Below are 19,290 nucleotides of genomic sequence, written 5' to 3'. Positions count from 1 at the left end.
ATATTCTGTGATCCCATTTATATAAAGTAGAAATAAAGACAAAACTAATCTTTGCTGTTAGAAGTCAGGACAGTGGCTAGAGGCAATGACGGGGGGCACTCAGGGAGCTCCTTGGTGCTGGTCAATATTCTCCTCCTTCACATGGTGCTGGTTGTCCAATCTGAAATACTCAGTAGATGAGATGCATTAGAGCAGTAGAGAGATGAAGGAGCCTGGCTCTGGAATGGGAGTGACTGTGTTAGGATCTCAGTCCCACCACTTACTGATATAGGGCAAGTTATTTAACTGCTGTGTCTCCTTTATTTCTTCATCTATAAAATGGGCCTAATGTCTCCTTCACATGGTTAGGCTGAGGATTAAATCATCATAAGACATGTAAAGTGCTTATTCTCACAACTGGCTATTACTATTAAATATTTGCTAAGTCAATAAAAGTGCTTCTTCAGAAGCAAGACAAGATGAGGAAGAAAACAAAAGATGTATATGATTGCACTATTACCAGAAAATGTACAAAATAATTATTCAGGAAATGAAGATGATAATAAGTAAGGCCGAATCCAAAGGAGTGTGACTTGGAAGCCGAGACAAGCCCTACCCACACAAACCTTTACCTAAACAGACCCTGAGCAGGCAGTCAGCCTCCGAGTGGGCAACTCCAGCAGTCCACCGGGGACGGGCCATGAGGTTTCTCCAGGATGAGGGGGCATTGATCAGGATCTAAGAAAGCTGAGCTCACAGTCAGGTTCTCTTATTCTCCGAAAGGACTCTGAACTCTTCTAAATTTCTGATTTCACCTAACGCTTATGTTTTTTAAACTACCTATCGTGTTATCAGCCATGTCTCTGTCACTTGGAGTCACATTTCCTGCAGCCATTTAGAGTAAATAATTAAGATTTCTGCTGACTTTCTAACAGAGCCAGTTGAGTGAGTTGCAGTCACCTATACCATGGACGTGTCCCTAACTTCTCCGGCCATGTTATGACAGCTACTCTTCATTAAACTCTACTTTCATGCCAGGCACTATAATAAAGACTTTATCCCCAATTTCTCGAAAAATTCTGCTAAGTATGTAGTATTGTCTCTTATTCTCATCTTTTACAGATAAGAAAACTAAGGCTTAGAAAGGCTGCCCTGTATTACTAAGTGGCAGAGTAGGAAGATGAATCTAGCTTGTCTGGCCCCAGAGAAAACTCCTTTCCATGAGCAATAGTCCTTTGACTTACTTTGCAATCCATCATATTTCTTCCTATCTGTACAACAAAAGGTCATTAGCTAAGGGGATCTAAAATAAGAATAATCTAATTCAGTGAAAAATCAATTTAGGGTATTTTTTAAATTAATGTTTTTGTTCTAAGTAAAAATCTCCTCCTGGGTTTATTTAAATAAACACTGAACATAAAAGCTATTTGTATTATACAGCAGTTACCCAAATCATAGGTTAAAGCCCTTAAAAGAGAATTATACTTCTTCCCTACTGAATCCCCAGCACCCAGCTCAGTGCCTGGCCTAGAGTAGGATCTGGAAAATCACCTCCTTCAAATCTTGTTTATCAGAATAGTCTACTGATAAGTAGGATGCATTCCAACAAGACACTTTAATATGCAAAACTTCATGAGCAAAATGAAACACAATATAGGAGTCACTGGGATATCCTTCCTGCTGTAGGATACTCCTCCAGGTCAAGCAGCACTGTCATCATCAGCAACAAGTAATTGTTAAACACCTACAAATATTTATTTAATATAGTAACCCAGTATCCCAACTCTCCTCTCTTTCCTCATCAGGTTTGGCAAACCACAGAAATTATAGTTCCTCTCCAAGCATGCCAGCCTCTAGATGTGTAGCAGAAACCATACAGAGACACAAATATTACATGTGATTAAGGAAGCTTTTCCAAGTTAAATCAACAGGAAGGCCTCAGGAGTTTGACCTTTCCCCAAGTCAGACCTACATCCTAGCAAAAAAGGCAGCCCTGAATAACCTTCCACCCTACTTCTGGGTCAACCACACAACCCTGAGGAAACAAGAAATTTCTACCAATGTCTAACACGTATTCCTACTTCATCTAAAAGAGATACTTTGTTCACTAAGGAGTCACTGAATATGTCAGCATATACTATTAAAATTTTTCTTTAAAAATTCTATCTTCTTAGAGATAGCACAGACTATGAGTGGATCATATTACAGCAGAAGTGTACCAGAATCAGGAAGCAGAATTGTACCAGAAATGTACCAGAATTAGGAAGCCAGGTTCTATTTCTCTACCCATTTTTGGGCCACTCCATGGGGCTTGCGGGATCCTAGTTCCCTGACTGGGGGTTGAACCCACGCCCTTGGCAGTGAAAGCAGAGTCCTCACCCCTGGATCGTGAGGGAACTCCGTCTATTTCTCTACTGTACCTTCCACCACAACTTAAGCAAGTCACTTATCCTTCTAGGCTTTAGCTTCCTCAGTCATAAAATGAGAGGCTGAACTAGTCCGGGGTTATTCAGGGCATTCACTCAAGATGTCTTAAGAGGTTACAGCGTATTTTAAGGGATTCTTAACTTTCCCCACCATGGGAACTTACATAAAAAATTATCTGTTCGCATATGTGGATTTTTCTGGAAAAGTCTATGGCTTATATCAAACCATCACACAAGTTGTGGTCTCCCAAATAACCACATTGCATGCTTTATTGAACACTTAACTAGGCACTGAGCACTGCCCTAAGCCCTTGTGTATTAACTCATGTAACCCTCACAATAACCCTTTGAGTTAGATACTACTATTATCCTCATTTTATAGTTAAAGAAAGTAAACCAAAATCAGCCTGACTTCTTAAACACAATGCTATGTTAGGTAAGATCATCTCTAAACCCAAAAATTGTCTGATTCTGTGCTCATTCAAATTAATGGTTTCCCTTCAGTTAAATTTTCCGCCTCATTCACAATCATTAGTCGTACACATGTCTTTACACAGAGCAAGCAAATTCATGGCACACCCAAATGAATGTTACCTGAGAAAGAATATACTAGGGAATTAACCCAAGTAGAGGATTGAAAGGCACCTTCCAACTCCAGCCTCTAAAGTGCTTTTACTTTAAAACATGGTGTGGTGATTAGCCAAGAGATGAATCTGAATCTAATTACTAATTAAAGTCTAAAATCAAAATAACAGTAAATTGGCCAAAGTGTCTGCCAGAAGAGAGGATGCAGTGCCAGCGACAGTGTCTCACACAGCACTCACCAAGGCAATGAGAAGAGCAGAAAAGAAAGGAGAGCAAGGCCTGGGGTCCGTGGTGACTGGCTCCTCCCTCTGCTCCCTCCTCCTCAAAACCACTGACTACTGCGGAGCCAAAGACTGGATCACCCTCCACGTGAGAGACAACGACTGTCTAAAGGTGTCGCTAAGCCCTGTCCGGAATAAGGAATGAAAACGAAGTGAAAGGCCAGCTTCTGATTTTTCTGGACACCAGTTCTGACAAGCTGCAATCCTAACTCAGGGGTCAGCAGTCACCCAGTTACAAGCGAACAGTTTGGCGTGCCACCCAGCTCGGGTCCAAACGACTCGGCGGACATAACATTGCTTTGATGGCTGCAAAGCAGAAGTGGGCGTCGTTAGTTCTTTTCACAGGCTGTCCAAATATCCTCCATATCTTAAAGAGAAGGCTGTTGAAACTTTATGCCCAACTCTCATGCCCTTTCTCCACTTAGTCTGTGTTAATTGAGAAGAGAAGCCCCGGGAGGGGAAAAGGAGATTAGAGGAACGGCCTGGGCGCAAGGATTAGATCTTTTTCTTGAGAGTGATGCAACAGGGTCAGCCAGACGAGGAAGACAAGGAGCAGGGAGCTTCTTGGGGGGAGAAAAACCAGTATCGCGGGTGGGAATCTCAGCGGTGGATGGGTTTTGAAGGACTAGGGAACGGGGTCATTTTTAAGTGGCCCGGGTTGAGGGATCTAGTCCGGAGCAGAAGGAAGAAGACGAAGACCGAGGAGCGGGCAGGTGGGCGGGTAAAGAGGCGGGCAGACGGCCCCGAGGGAGGGGCAGAGCGCGGAGAAGACGCCGCGGCGCGGGCAGGAAAGAGGGGGAACCGCGGGGGCCACGGGGGCCGGGCAGAGGGCCCGGGGCGGGGGGCATGCAAGGGGCAGCGGGGCGACCTGCCCGGCGGTGTGGGAACTGAGGTGCGCGCGGCCGGTCAGGAGATCCTTGCGGTCGGGGGGGCCAGGGGCTCTTCCGATAGGAAGGCGGGCCTGGGCACCCGCGCCGGGGCAGGGGCGCCGGGCCCCCAGGGCCCAGGGCCAGCGCAGAGCAGCGCGGTGACAACGGTCGCGGCCCCCGGTGCGGGCTGTCCGGCTCGAGCTGAGGCGGGGACCGCCGCCGAGTCCTGGCCCCGGGGCTGAAGAGAGGGAGGCCGGCCCTCTCTTAGGGAGGAGGGTCGAAGGGGACGAGGACGGGCCCGGGACGGCCGGGGCCGGCGCTGGCGCTCTCACCGGGACAGGTGCTTCAGGATCTGCTTCTTAATGAGCCCGGCCATGCCGGAGCCGCGGCCCGCGCGGAAGGCGGGCGGGCGGCTGTGGCCTCCTCAGCCGCGAGGGAGACGCGCGGCCCCTCACCTCGCCGCGGCGCGGGGACCGGATGCCGCCGCCGCTGCCGCCGCCATGGCGCTCTCCAACCCCTGCCCCGGCGCCCGGAGCTCCGCCGCGATCCCACCCACCCGCGCGGCGACGCGGAGATCGCGCGCCGCCAGCCCGGATCCGCCGCGGTCCCGGGCGCGCGCGGCGGGAGGAGGGGCGCGCGCGGCGGCGGGGGCGCGCGCGGCGGGAGCAGGGACGCGCGCGGCGAGAGGCGGGGCGGGCGGGCTCCGGGCTCCCTCTCTCACTCAGCGCCGCCTGCCGCCTCTCAGCCAAGAGAGATCTGAAAGGCTTCGCCTGTCAACTGCCGGAGTTTCACACCTGGGCTGTCGCCTTGAATCGGGGAAAAGCGGCGTTGTCTCTAATTTTTTTTTTTTTGCGGGAATTCACTAGATAATTGCATATTTCGCGGTCCACCTCTCTCATTCATTTCACTCACACGTTCACTCATTAGTTGAACACCAGCTAACTGTACTCCAGGAACCGAGCCGGGGAGTGAAGAGTAGGTTCAAAGACCTCGCAGGACCATAGTACCACGGCACTGCTGCTTTGTGCTGAAGAGTGACAGGGGGACGCCTCGTCATCCTCGTTGTGCCCCTCTTAGCCTCCATCTAGTTAACCAGCGGATAAATGTTTACTCAGCCCGTACGAAGTGCACTGCAGAGGCTCCCATTCCCAAATGCTGGGGGCAGCACAAAAGGAGGCGGTAACTTTAAATGACCAAGTACTTCAGAGGTCGCTTTTTTTTACAAAGAAGGAAACTGAAGCCCAGGGAAATAGCTGAAAGAGCTTATTTAAGGTCACAGCTACCTAGAGAGAAACAAGAGGCTAGAACCCAAGTGTTCTCTCAGTCCAGTACTACTTCCCCCCTATTTCACCCATTCGCCTAGATTCTGGCAAAGGTGAGAAGGTGGCCGTTTTCAGGACTTACACCTTCAAGCAAAAATCTGAACAAAATACTCTCCGAGACAGGCTTATAGGAAATCTGGACACCAGTTAAGTTTATTCGTTCTTGTAAACACATAATACATGTTCAGTTCAGTTCAGTTCAGTCGCTCAGTCGTGTCCGACTCTTTGCGACCCCATGAATCACAGCACGCCAGGCCTCCCTGTCCATCACTAACTCCCGGAGTTCAGTCAGAGTCCGGTCCATCAAGTCAGTGATGCCATCCAGCCATCTCATCCTCGGTGGTCCCCTTCTCCTCCTGCCCCCAATCCCTCCCAGCATCAGAGTCTTCTCCAATGAGTCAACTCTTCACAAGAGGTGGCCAAAGTACTGGAGTTTCAGCTTTAGCATCATTCCTTCCAAAGAAATCCCAGGGCTGATCTCCTTCAGAATGCATGAACATTATGCAAAAGTCAAGTCCCTTGTTCCTCAGCCATTCAGTTCTCTTCCCCTAACAACTGTTACCTGATTCCAGAGGTAGTCTGAGTATATGGTGAAGCACATAAATGTCAGGTTTTTAATATAGACAAATACATTCTTATGCCTCTTAGTCATAGAAAGTTCATATTTCCCAGAAGTGCCCCCCCCATACCTTTTTTAAAGGGAACATATCCTCCTCAGCCTGGGTTCTCTACTATCCATTTCTTTCCAGCAGGACTGCATGATCTATCATTTCTCCATCTGCCTTCCTCTCACCAGAATACATCCTAGGGACCAATAGATCCCACAGGAGATTTCTTACCAGGGATATTGATCATAATCCCTCTTTCTAATTTGGCTGTCAGATGCAGGGGCCTCTGGGCAATTTTTTGCATTTCATGTTTCTTTTCCTAGAGAATCCTAGCAGCTGACTGGATATCTGACATCAGCAATATAAAATAAAACTCGCCTCAAGGTCAAAGACTCATCATCCTTGCTGGATGATTCACCATGCCTGATGAATGAGTAATTTTTTCACTGAAAGCAAAAACTTATGTTCCAAAAGAAGAAACACATGGAACAGAAGCATTCCTACTCTCACCAATAGCACACTTTCCCTGCGATGCTAAGAATGCAAAGCATATAAAAGCAAAAGAGATTTGGGGCCAATCCATATTTTTTCTTTAAGGTTAATCCTTTCAAGATGGTTGTAGATTAACATTCAGTTGAAAGAAATAATAGCAATCCCTGTATACTTTACACAGTTCCCCAATGGTTTTTTGTTGTTGTTCAGTCGCTCAGCTGTGTCCCACTCTTTGCAACCCCATACACTGCAGCACTCCAGGCTTCCTTGTCCTTCACCATCTTCTGGAACTTGCTAAAATTCATGTCCATGAGTCAGTGATGCCATCCAACCAGCTCATCCTCTCTTGTCCCCTTCTCCTTCTGCCTTCAATTTTTCCCAACATCAGGGTCTTTTCCAGTGAGTCAGCTCTTCACATCAGGTGGCCAAGTCACTGGAGCTTCAGCATCAGTCCTTCCAATGAATATTCAGGACTGACTTCCTTTAGGATTGACTGGTTTGATCTCCTTGCAGTCCAAGGGCCTCTCAAGAGTCTTCTCCAACACCACAGTTCAAAAGCATCAGTTCTTCAGTGCTCAGCCTTCTTTATGCTCCAACTCTCATAACCATACATGACTACTGGAAAAACCATAGCTTTGACTAGACCGACCTTTATTGGCAAAGTAATGTCTCTTGCTTTTTAATACTCTGTATAGTTTGGTCATAGCTTTCCTTCCAAGGAGCAAGTGTCTTTTAATTTCATGGCTGCAGTCACCATCTATAGTAATTTTGGAGCCCAAGCAAATAAAGTCTGCCACTGTTTCCATTATTTCCCAGTCTATTTGCCATGAAGTGATGGGACTGATGCCATGATCTTAGTTTTTTCAATGCTGAGTTTTAAGCCAGCTTTTCACTCTCTTTTAACTTCATCAAGAGGCTCTTTAGTTCTTCTTCATTTTCTGCCATAAGGTTGGTGTCATCTGCTTATCTGAGGTTATTGATATTTCTCCTGGCAATCTTGATTCCAGCTTGTGCTTCATCCAGCCCAGCATTTCTTATGGTGTACTCTGCATATAAGTTAAAGAAGTCTGGTGGCTCAGAAGGTAAAGCATCTTGCTTACAATGCAGGAGACCTGGGTTCCATCCCTGGGTTGGGAAGACCCTCTGGAGAAGGAAATGGCAACCCACTCCAGTACTCTTGCCTGGAAAACTCCATGGACGGAGGAGCATGGTGGGCTACAGTCCATGGGGTAGCAAAGAGTCGGACATGACTGAGCGACTTCACTTTTACTTTCAAGGAGGGTGACAGCATACAGCCTTGATGTACTTCTTTCCCAATTTTGAACCAGTCTTGTTGTTCCTTGCCCCAATGGTAACATCTTGTAAAACTTTAGTACCATATCACAACCATGATGTTGACATTGATATGTTCAATGAACAAAACATTTCTTCCTGATATGAATGCCTTTTATCTCCTTTTCTTACCTTATAGTGTGGGCTACCAATCCTGGCACTTCATTTAATAGGAGGCATCCTTTCTTTGTTCCTAAATCATTCATTAAGTCTTTTACCAGTAGGTATAATATTAACTGTAGATTTTTTGTAGGTGCTCTTCCCAATTTAATGAAGTTCTCTATTTCTATTTTTCCTGAGAGTCTTTACCAAGAATAAATGCTTTTTTCAAAGACTTTTTCTGCTTAAATGCTATGTGATTTTTTTTTCTTTTAGGCTGTTAACATGATGCATTACCTTGACTGATTTTTCAAATACTGAACCAGCCTGCAACCCTAGAGTAAACTTCATTTGGACATGGTATATAAGTACTTTTATACATTGCTGCACTCTCTTTGCTAATATTTGCTTAAGAATTTGTGTATATTTTCTTGATGGCTAATGATTGAGCATCTTCTTATGTGCTTACAGGTCATATGTGTAACTTTTTGGAGAAATGTCTATCCAGATACCTTGTCCATTTTTTAATTGGGTTATGTCTTTTTATTATCAAATGCAATCATCATTTTTATATTCTAGATTACAAGTCATTATTAGATATATTATTTGCAAAACTTTTACCTACTGTCTTTTCATTTTCCTGATTATAATCTTTGAAACAAAATTTTTAATTTTGGTATCATTTATCTTTTTATTCATTTACTGCTATGTTTTTGGTGTTGTATCTAAGAAATCACTGCATAATCCAAGGTCATGAAGATTGACATGTATATTTTCATATAAAATTTGTATAGTTTTAGCTGTTACATTTACTTGAAATGACCCATTTCAAGATAATTTTTGTATATGGGGACCAACTGCATTATTTTGCATGTGAACATCTAGTTGTCTTAGCATCATTTATTGAAAAGAAATTTTTCAATAAATTTCTTTTCATTATTGAAATGAATATTCTTTCCCCATTGAGTTATCTTGGTGAAAATAAACTGCCATGTACCAGGAACTAATATCGGTTGTATGTCAGTTATACGTCAAAAACAAACTAAAAGAAAAAGAAATCTGATTTGTGGTTACCAGAGGTGGGGAGCGGAGGGTGTGGGGAACTGCATGAAGGCAGTCAAAGGTACAAACTTCCAGTTACAAGATAAGTACTAAGGTGAAATGTACAATATGATTAAAATCATTAACATTACTGTAAGTTTTATATAAAAGGTAACAGTAAATCCTGTTCTCATCACAAGGAAAAAAATTTTTTTCTTTTTTTCTAGGCTGGGGTGGGTCATCACCGCAGCACTTGGGCTTTTTCTAGTTGCAGAACACAGGCTTAGTTGTCCTGTGGCATGTGGGATCTTAGTTCCCCAACCAGGGATTGAATCTATGCCCCCTGCATTGGAAGGTAGATTTTTAACCAGGGAATTCCCCCCAAATTTTTTCTGTTTCTTCAGTTTTGTATCTGCATGAGATGATGGATGTTCACTAAACTTACTACAGTCATGATTTCAAAATGTAAGTCAAATCATTATGCTTTATACTGTAAACTTACACAGTGCTGTATGTCAATTATATCACAAAACTGGAAGTAAAATAATAATAAAAGAAAATTCATCACCAATGAAAGTATGGATCTATTTTTGAAATCTTATTTCATTCATTTATATATCTAATCCTATGCCAGTAACAGTGTCTTGATTAGTGTAGTTCTGTAGTAAGTTTTGAAGTAAGACAACTATAGTGGTTTTGAGTGTATAGCTTTTATAAATTTTAGTTGTATGTTTTTTAATTGTTTCTCTAGTTATTACATTATTTATGCAGACTTTATCACAATCTACTGGTATTGCCATTTACCAGTCTAGTGAAGTATAAAAAGCTTACCTTTTATATTCCTTTTTTCTCTGGGAGATCTAGTTGTCTTAAATATTTCTTCTATGTACATTTATACCTGCATTAATCAGTATTATGATTTTTGCATCAACCATCAAACGTAATTTAGAAAATTCAGGAAAAGGAAAATCTCTTGTACTTACTTACCTGTAGTTTTGCTTACCATATTTTTCCATCCTGATGAGATTCATTCATTTATTGTTTTTCTGTTTGGAGAACTTCTAGTCATTCTTTTACAGTATATCTGCTGGCAACAAATTCTCTTAGTTTTCTCTCACTGGAGAACATCTTTATTTCCCATTTGCCCCTGAAACATTATTTTCACAGGGTATAGAATTCTGGACTGGTTAATTCTTTTCTTTCAGCACTTGAAATCTGTTTGCTACTTCCTTCTGGCATGCATGGTTTTTTATGATAAATCTGCTGTCCTTCAAACTGTTTCCCCTCAAAAGTAGGGTGTCATTTTCTCTGGTTGTTTTCAAACTTTTTGTTTTCAGTTTTCATAATTATGTAGATTTCTTCGAGTTATCCTGATTGTTATTCAGCTTCTTGAAAATGTGTGTTGATCTCTCTTGCAAGCCCTTGGGAAGTTTTCAACCATTATTTGTTGCAGTACCTTTTTTGGCTCTCTCCTTTTTCTCCCTCCTGGAAGTCTGATAACTTGAATATTAGATTTTCAGGGACCCACAGGTCCTTAAAATTCAGTTCATTTATTTTTTTTAAAGTCTATTTCCTGTTGTTCATATTGGGCATTTTTTATTGTTCTACCTTCAAGTTCACTGATTATTTCTGATTACTGTGTCTTGTTGAGACTATTCATGAATTTTTTAACTTATTTGGAGGTTCCAAAATTTCCATTTGGTTCTTTATATCTTTTTGCTCACTAGAGCATTTTCATTATGCCTGCTCTAAAATCTTTGTCTAATAATTCCAGGAGCGCTATCAGCTTACTGTTGACAGGTATTAATTGCATTTGAAATGTAGTTTGAGATCTTCCTTGATCTTGGTACAATGAGTGATCTTAGATAGAAATCTGGATAGTTTCATATTATGTTCTGAGATTCTGAATCTTATTTAAATGCTCTGTTCTGCTAACTTACCCTTGCAATGCAGAAGTGGTGAGTTGCTCTCTTGTTACTATCAGGTAGAAACAGAAGTCCAGGTTGCCCAGTTAGCCTCCTTGGACACCCAAGGAAAGAGTTCCTCATTGCTGCCGGGCTAACATTAAAGTTCTGGCTCTTCAGCAAGCTTCAGCTAATACTTCTCTAGCGGGAAAGTGGCAGAGTGCCTTGTTACTGCTCCCCACAGCTTCATCACCACTGGACATTGATAAAAGTCCTTAAAAGTTCTGACTCAGCGTCTTCTGACATCTCAGTCAAGAGGGGGCAATGCCCTGTTACTGCCAGATGGGAATGATAATCCAAGCTCTTTTCTCACCATCCTGGTAGGAGTTTGGGGCACTTCATTGTAACCTCACAAGGGTGGAAATCTAACTCCCCACTTGGTCTTTGTGGCATGGGTTGGGGTAGGGTGAGTTTCTGTGGTGTTTGGCTGGAATAGAGTGGTTATTGTCTAAAAGTTTTCTGACTTGCTAAGCTACCTCTTTTCTGTTTCTTTGGCTACAGGAAGCAGACTTTTCGTGGAGTGTATTTTTGTCTGTTACCCATTGGAGTTTCCTGGTTCCAACTCCTTCAGCTCCAAGTCTGGCACCTTTGAGGCAAACAGAAAATCCAGAGAGCTCATTATGTTGTTCTTTGGGTCACAGTTCCGTAGCAGGTCAGCCTTCTTCTCTCCGCCTTTCCGAGTGTCCTATGCTTGTCTGTTGTTGTTTTAATTTTTTGGCTGCACTGGGTCTTTGTTGTAGCACACGGGCTTCACTGCAGCAGGCAGGCTCTTCCTAGCTGTGGTGTGTGGGGGCTCCTCTAGTGGTGAGTACAGGCTCTAGAGTATGCAGGCTGAGTAGCTGTAGCACAAGGGCTCACTAGTTAGGGTGCATGGGCTTAGATGTTCTGCAGCATGTGGGATTTTAGTTCACTAAACAGCCATCGAACCCACATCCCCTACATTGGCAGATTCTTAACCACTGGACCACCAGGGAAGTCTCTCTTATGCTTGCTTTTTATGTATATAATGTGCAGGGTTTTAGTTGTATTCAGTAGGAATAGAGAAATGTACACCTATTCTATATTTCTGGAAGCAGAAGTCCATTTTTTTTTAATTTTTAATTTTGAAATAATTATAGATTTACAGGAAGTCATTAAGATAATACAGAGAAGCCCCATGTACACTTCACCAACTTTCCTACAATGGTTGTATCTTACACAACTGCAGTTCCATATAAAACCCAGGAAACTGATACTGTGGATGCATGTGTATAACTCTCATTCATGATATGTAGCCTTGTGTAACCACTACCACAATAAAGATACAGGATTATTTCACCACCACCAAGCTCTCCCTCATGATACCCCTTTACAGTCATTCTCGGCTGCCCCATCTCCACTCCTAACACAATCCCTAACCCTTTACAACTACTGATTTGTTCTTCATCTCAATAATTTTTGTTATTTATTTAGATGGAATCATGCAGTAGATGCCCCTTTGAGACTGGCTTTTTTCACTCAGCATACTGCCCTTCAGATACATCCAAACTGTTCTATCAAAGTTCATTCATTTTTATTGTGAGCCATATTCTACAACCCATACATTTTTAAAACACCTAGGTAATCACTGTATTTCAGAAAGAGCAGCTTTCCTCATCTGCCTGGCAGGATAGCTACATCTCTAAATTCATGACTGGGGATCTTCCCTGGTGGTGGTCCAGTGGCTAAGAATCTGTCTTGCAATGCAAGGAATACAGGGTCGATCCCAGGTCAGGGAACTAACATCCCACATGCCTAAGCCTATGTGGTCTGGAGCCTGTGCACAACTACTGAGCCTGTGCACTGCAACTAGTGAGTATGTGCACCACATGAGAGATCCCACATGCTGCCAACTAAGACCTCATGCAGCCAAATAAACAAACGTATTTAAATATTTTTAAAAATTTAACTCATGATTAGCGAGTTCCCTGGTGGTCTAGTAGTTAGGATTACCTCTTTCACTGCTGTGGCCCTGGTTCATTCCTTGTTCGGGAAATTTGAGATCTCATAAGTCATGCAGTGCAGTTAAAAAAAAAAAAATCATTCATTTGTACATAGTGTGCTTTGTATGGGACAAAAAAGGACAGACACAATGGCCAAAGAACAATAACACTATACAAGCAAGGAAAAGTAGTTTTATAGAAAACTCAAGAACAAAAGGGTTGAATAGCAAAGAGCTGGTATCACTGTCTATAAAGATTCTTGAGAGTAGTTTCTAGTTTGTGGCAGTTATAACTTTTAAAAACAAGTTTGAGGTATGACTGACATAGAACACATATTATTCAAAGTATATAATTTTTAAACTTTTGACACACATATACACGTGTAACTGGAGAAGGAAATGGCAACCCACTCCAGCAGGCTTGCCTGGGAAATCCCATGGACAGAGGAGCCTGGCGGACTACAGTCCAAGGGTTCACAAGAGTCAGACATGACTTAGTGACTGAACAACAACATGAAATCCCCCAAGTTCCCAAAGATTAACTTTTATACTCAGCATCTGCATAGACTTACTTAAAATACCTGGTTGCCTTATGACCATCAGAATTCTTTCATGCCCACCTGTCTTTAGTTTGCTTCCTGATAGCTGTGGCTTGCCTCAGCAATTCCCAACTTACTGTGACATTAGAACATGATTTCAGTGGGTTAATTCTACTTTATTAAAATTTAATGGGGGTAAATAGCATACTTAATACATTACTGGGCTTCCCTTGTGACTCAGCTGGTAGAGAATCTGCCTGCAATGCAGGAGACCTGGGTTCGATCCCTGGGTTGGGAAGATCCCCTGGAGAAGGAAAAGGCTACCCACTAGAGCCTTTTGAGAATGACCTGGAGAATTCCATGGACTGTATAGTCCATGGGGTCACAAAGAGTTGGACACGACTGAGTGACTTTCACTATACACCTGTAAAGTTATTACCACCAAGATAATAAAATGTCCATCACTGCCAACAGTTTAGCTGTTTGCTGCTGTTCCTCCAAAAGAATAAGCAGACTCTGCTTCAGGGTCTCGGTACATATCGGAAAGCCTGTGCCCTAAACATCTGCACAGCCTTCTACCAACCACCACTCCCTTCATGTCTTTCCCACAGACCTATTCCTTGCCTGCCATTCCCCATGCCCCTTACTGATGCCCCTTTTTCTTCATGGCACATACCATCTAACATTGGTATTTTTGTTTATTGTCTGACTCCCCCTTTAGAACATAAGCTCCAAAAGAGAAGAATTTTCTTTTACCATTGTGTTCCCACCACCACCAAGAGTGTCCAAACTCAGAGCAATATTACAGTGGCACACCCTAGGCAGGCTTTTCTAGCAGGAGTGCAATTTTTGTAGGGGGGTGGGGAGGGAGACTGTGCTGCAAAGTGTGACATGTGGGATCTTAGCTTCCTGACCAGGGATCAAACCTGCACCCCTTGTACTGGAAACACAGAGTCTTAACCACTGGACTGCTAGGGAAGTCGCCTAAGCCCATCAGTACTACTTTCCTCTGATAGGCTCTTTTTTATCAGTCAGGTGGGTTCAGCTGCATGTGACAGAAAACTCAAGATAATGCGTGACTTCAATATTTACTTCTCTTTGACATAAAAGAAGTCTAAGGTAGGCAGAACACGGCAGCTCTTCAATCATTTAGGGACCTATGCTCCTTTTACCCAGAGAAGGCGATGGCAGCCCACTCCAGTACTCTTGTCTGGAAAATCCCATGGACGGAGAAGCCTGGAAGGCTGCAGTCCATGGGGTCGCTAAGGGTCGGACAAGACTGAGCTACTTCACTTTCACTTTTCACTTTCATGCATTGGAGAAGAAAATGGCAACCCACTACAGTGTTCTTGCCTGGAGAATCCCAGGGACGGGGGAGCCTGGTGGGCTGCCGTCTATGGGGTCGCACAGAGTCGGACACGACTGAAGTGACTTAGCAGCAGCAGCTCCTTTTACCTTGCTAATACCATCTTTAGTAGACAATTCATGGTCCAAGATATTGCCTGCATTTCAAGCAAACATCATATATCCACATTCCTGTCAGCAGAAAAGGACAGAAAAAAAGACATGTTCTCTCTTGCCACATGGCCTCACCTAGTTACAAGCTATGGGGAATGTGCTACTCATTGCAGATGGCCATGCATCCAGGTAAAAATTCGATGTTCTCTTGTTAAGGACAGTAGGAGGTACCAGGGTGAGCAATCAGTATGTCTAACTGCCACCCTAGGCTCTACTGTTTTTCTTCTTTTTGACCTCTTTACATGGTTCTCTCTCCAGCAGAGGCCTGAGACTTAAAGAGGGTGAAGAGGAGAGAAATACAGCATTTGATTATAGAGGTAAAATTCTTTGTCCTTTTACTTCTATATTCTTTCAACAACCATCCCTCAAAAGTAGATGTGATGTACAGGCAAAGAGGAGGGCAGGACGAAGAGACTTGTTTCTAAGGGTCACTGTGAAAGCTAAGCACTTATAAAGGGCTTTGAGATCTTGGCCTTCTGCGCTGAGTTCAAAGTCTCATCATTAGATAAGGACGTAAGTCATCTTATGGGCTTTTCTTAATTGACAGCCAGGGAAAGATACTTACTCAAAAGGAACAAGTATGGAGAAACTGGACAATCACCTGGTAGATGATCAAAATTACTCTTATCAACAAGGGGGGATGCCTATGTGCCTGCCTACAGATATGATATCCCAGGGATACAACTGAGGACGTGTACGCAAATGCAATCATAAGGTGACATCAGGCAAACCCAAAGTGAGGCGTGAGGAATATTCAACAAAAGATGGTGAGATAAACAAAAGATGGTCATAAAAGACAAAGAGAGGCTGAGGAACTGTTCTACATTAAAAGGAGACTAAAGAGATGTGGCCCAAAAAAAGGACAGGAAAGGGGAAAAAAACATACAAGGACAAATATGAAACATGGTTGGTAGATTAAATTATTGAATCAAGGTTGATAACTAAAACCACAGTGTGTAAGAGAATATATTTATTCCTAGGAAATACACACTTAAGTATTTATGGTAAAGGGCATGATATAAACAATTTACTCTCCAATGGTTCCAAATAAAAGAGAGAGAGAGAGAGCAGAGGGCAGATAATAAAGTGAATGAGGTGAAACGCTAACAGCTAACAAAAGGTGATGGGTGATACTGGTCAAAGGATAGATTAATGTTGCTTGTGTAGTTCAACTTTTCTGTAAGTGTGAAATCTACCACCCTGACCCTTAAGGATTTCCCAAATGGATCAGTGGTAAAGAATCTGCAGGAGACAAGGAATCGATCCCTGGGTCTGGAGGACTCACTGGAGGAAGAAATGGCAACCCACTCCGCTGTTCTTGCCTGGAGAATCCCACGGACAGAGGAGCCTGGTGGGTTACAGTCTGTGGGGTTGCAAAGAGTGGGACACGACTGAGTAACTGAGCACACACCCTGACCCTTAAAGAGCAACAACAATAAACAACATACAGTTTATTTTATTCCTGCACTTGTCTAATGAACTATTCTAGATGCTGTATTTGATCCCGTGCCAGAAAGACTAACCTTTATGTTTTTCATTAGGAAAGAAAGAAACGTCTTCATTTAGTTAATGTTTATTAAGGTTTTCATGTAAACAATATACCAGGCAAGTCTTTGGGACACTTCTGTCATGGAAATCTAAGGTCAGCCAGGCTTTTTCCTCCTGTTCACCTAATGAAAGAAACCATCTGACTGAAGTTATGTAAATGGAACACACACTTAATCACCACTGGACTTTTTCCATACAGGATGACCAAGTTAGCCTGCAGCTCTATGTAAGGATCCCATTTCTCATGCAGCCTGAAATTCAGGGGCCTGGCATGCGGACACACCATTAAAGCCAGACAGCAGACCATGACGACACCTTGGACTTTAACTGCCCTCCTCATAGCTTTGGATCTGCCCGTAGAGAAGGAAGCAAGTATGTTATCCCACATTGACCCTAATTTCTTCAGTTGGTATCTAGTAGATTCTGGTCTGCACTTATACAGATGCTTCCATCACAGCTGACTCATATTTTAGAATTAAAACAAGATGTCTAAAGGCATAAAGCAATAGCACCAAGTTTACGCCTTTTACAAAGGAAACATCTGATAATCATTCATTATAATAATAGTTTGCCCTAGGAGTTAATAAAATTTAAAAAAAAAACCTTTAGAATTATTTATTCCCACTTTTGTTCACTGTTAAAACTTCTAAGTTATCATATTATTTTCCTGAAACTCTGTAGAACACTTATTTCAAAGACTCTATAGAAATGTTTCTAGAGTAGATATTCAACCCTAAAAACATACTGTGGAAAAATCTTCCTTTTAGGAAAACCTGGGTTGTTCCTAGTATCTGAGACTATTTTTAAAAACCTAAATAGATACCTGTGGGCTTCCTGTATATCCACAGGCTCTATACCCTGCACCTGACAGAGCCATCCAAACCACAAACTTGCTAAGTCACATATAAGCTCAAATGGCATGGTTTTCCCTAATAAATCCTTAAGTCTACAGAAGATTTTCAAAACAAATGTAAGCTATAAAAGACACACAAACTATCAATTTCTGAGACTTAAGTCCTCCTTAAAGAGATGTGACAATAAAAAAACTAAAAAGCAACAAGTAGTCCTGACAAAGGCTCAGACTAAGAAGCTGACTTAGCTTCTACGGAGGCTGAGCATAGAGATCATCTTGCTGAAAGAATCTAATCTCTTTCTAATCTCATTTACCTAGATATGGTGGTTTATTTGCCTACATTAGCTTTTTTTCAAAATATTCACAAGTTTCTAGGAAAAAAGCAATCAACCCATCGTCATTTAAATTTCTAGCTACAAATCTTTTAAAAATTATAAACACACACGCATATATACAGCTATATTCTTGATAATAGATCCTAAGACAGAGCTTGCCAAACCCACTGAATAATCAAAATTTCTTAGGGAGCTGTCTCGAAAGACAAATTTCCAAAGCCCAAACCAGATATGTAGAATCAAAATCTGGGATCTTTTTTTAATCTTTATGTGAATTTGTTACAATATTTCTTGTCTTATGTTTTGATTTTTTGGCCGCAAGGCATGTGGATCTTAGCTCCCCGACCAGGGATTCAACCTGCGCCCCTGCACTGGAAGGGAAAGTCCACTGGGCCACCAGGGAAGTCCCCAAATCTGGACTCTTTACTTTGGGAAAGGTCTTCCATAATTCTGATCACCAGCCAGTTTGTAAACTGTTGGTTTAGGGCACCCTCTGCCATAGCATCATGTTTAACAATAACCTGAGAGGGCAAAGGTGGATTGTTTTGTTTTTTCAATAGAGAATGATTCAAAATCAAACAGATACAAAAAAGCGGCAAACCTTTCTCATTCATCCCTGCCCCCTAGCCATTCTTTTACTTTTTACAGTCAACCAGTATTTCCAGTTGCTGAACTGTCCTTCCAGGGATCCTTTAAGCACACACAGGCATATACAGGTATTTCCTTCACAAAAGGACAGCAGCAAACAAGACATTGTTATGTGAACAAACCAAGATTCGGGACAACGTGTATCTTGGAAATCTTTCCCCGTCAGTTCAGAACTTCCTTATGCTGTTTCAACATGCATGGTATGTGCCACAATGTGGATGTAATGTCTTTGATCAGTCCCCTCTCATCAGACACCTATGTGATTTCCAGTTTTTTGCTATAATCTTGTACACATGTCATTTCATACACATCTATCTATAGGCTCAATCTGTTCCCTGGACTTGGAAATGCTAAGTCAAAGGACATAAGCACTGTAATTCTGAGTGATACTGCCAAACTGCCCTCCCCAGAGGCTATAACAATGTTTACTCCCACCTGTAATACGAAACAGGAGTTTAGATTTTACACTAAGCTGAACAGTGGCAATGGCTTACTTTCTAGATGGCTCCCTGAAAATATCCTCCTTTTATAGCCTGGTGACATAACAAATGATGTTCTCAAGATACCTTTCTTCACCATGAAAATCTGCCTAATTTTTCTATTACTAATAGAGAATTTTCTATATGAGGCCCAAGAAAAAGAAGAGCTGAGTGAAAGGAGAAGCTGAGGTTAAGGCAATTCTTGCCAAGCTGACATGCACTCTCTGTGAAACCTTTTTCCCTACTTCAGCATAAAAGAAGTTTATGCTTCTTTTAAATTAAAATTGTCCACTTACTACACAAAGTATTATTAATATGAAAAATTAACCAGGTGCTCTTTATTAATCGACAAAAGCTCTACAAGTGTTGGATTTACCAGTTTTTGCACAAGCAAACTTTACCCACTCTACAG

At 42.4% G+C, this 19,290-nt stretch overlaps 1 protein-coding gene and 1 long non-coding RNA gene across 4 annotated transcripts in view; one reads left to right on the top strand and one right to left on the bottom strand.

The window, feature by feature from the left end:
* BLTP3A (bridge-like lipid transfer protein family member 3A) overlaps positions 1–4,793 on the bottom strand; it is a 72,968-nt gene extending 68,175 nt beyond the window's left edge. The window contains exon 1 of one of the 2 annotated variants that reach the window (XM_042237558.2): positions 4,596–4,793. In XM_042237558.2, the coding sequence (XP_042093492.1) occupies positions 4,596–4,642 (47 nt within the window). In that variant the 5' untranslated portion in view covers positions 4,643–4,793. The other variant, XM_027959114.3, reaches the window with a different exon arrangement.
* Positions 4,766–16,482, top strand: LOC121817443 (uncharacterized). 2 transcript variants are annotated; one of them, XR_009597550.1, is made up of 5 exons: positions 4,766–8,353; positions 9,439–9,499; positions 11,500–11,650; positions 15,277–15,332; positions 16,228–16,482. It is a non-coding gene; the product is annotated as an uncharacterized LOC121817443 (long non-coding RNA). The 2 variants fall into 2 exon arrangements; XR_006057365.2 differs by having other exon boundaries at positions 15,274–15,332.
* The last annotated feature ends 2,808 nt before the right edge of the window (positions 16,483–19,290 follow it).

This window comes from Ovis aries, chromosome 20, assembly GCF_016772045.2.
Source record: "Ovis aries strain OAR_USU_Benz2616 breed Rambouillet chromosome 20, ARS-UI_Ramb_v3.0, whole genome shotgun sequence".
Classification (NCBI taxonomy): domain Eukaryota; kingdom Metazoa; phylum Chordata; class Mammalia; order Artiodactyla; family Bovidae; genus Ovis; species Ovis aries.
The sequence above is the reverse complement of the archived record's forward strand: the minus strand, read 5'-3'. Positions and strand labels throughout refer to the sequence as shown.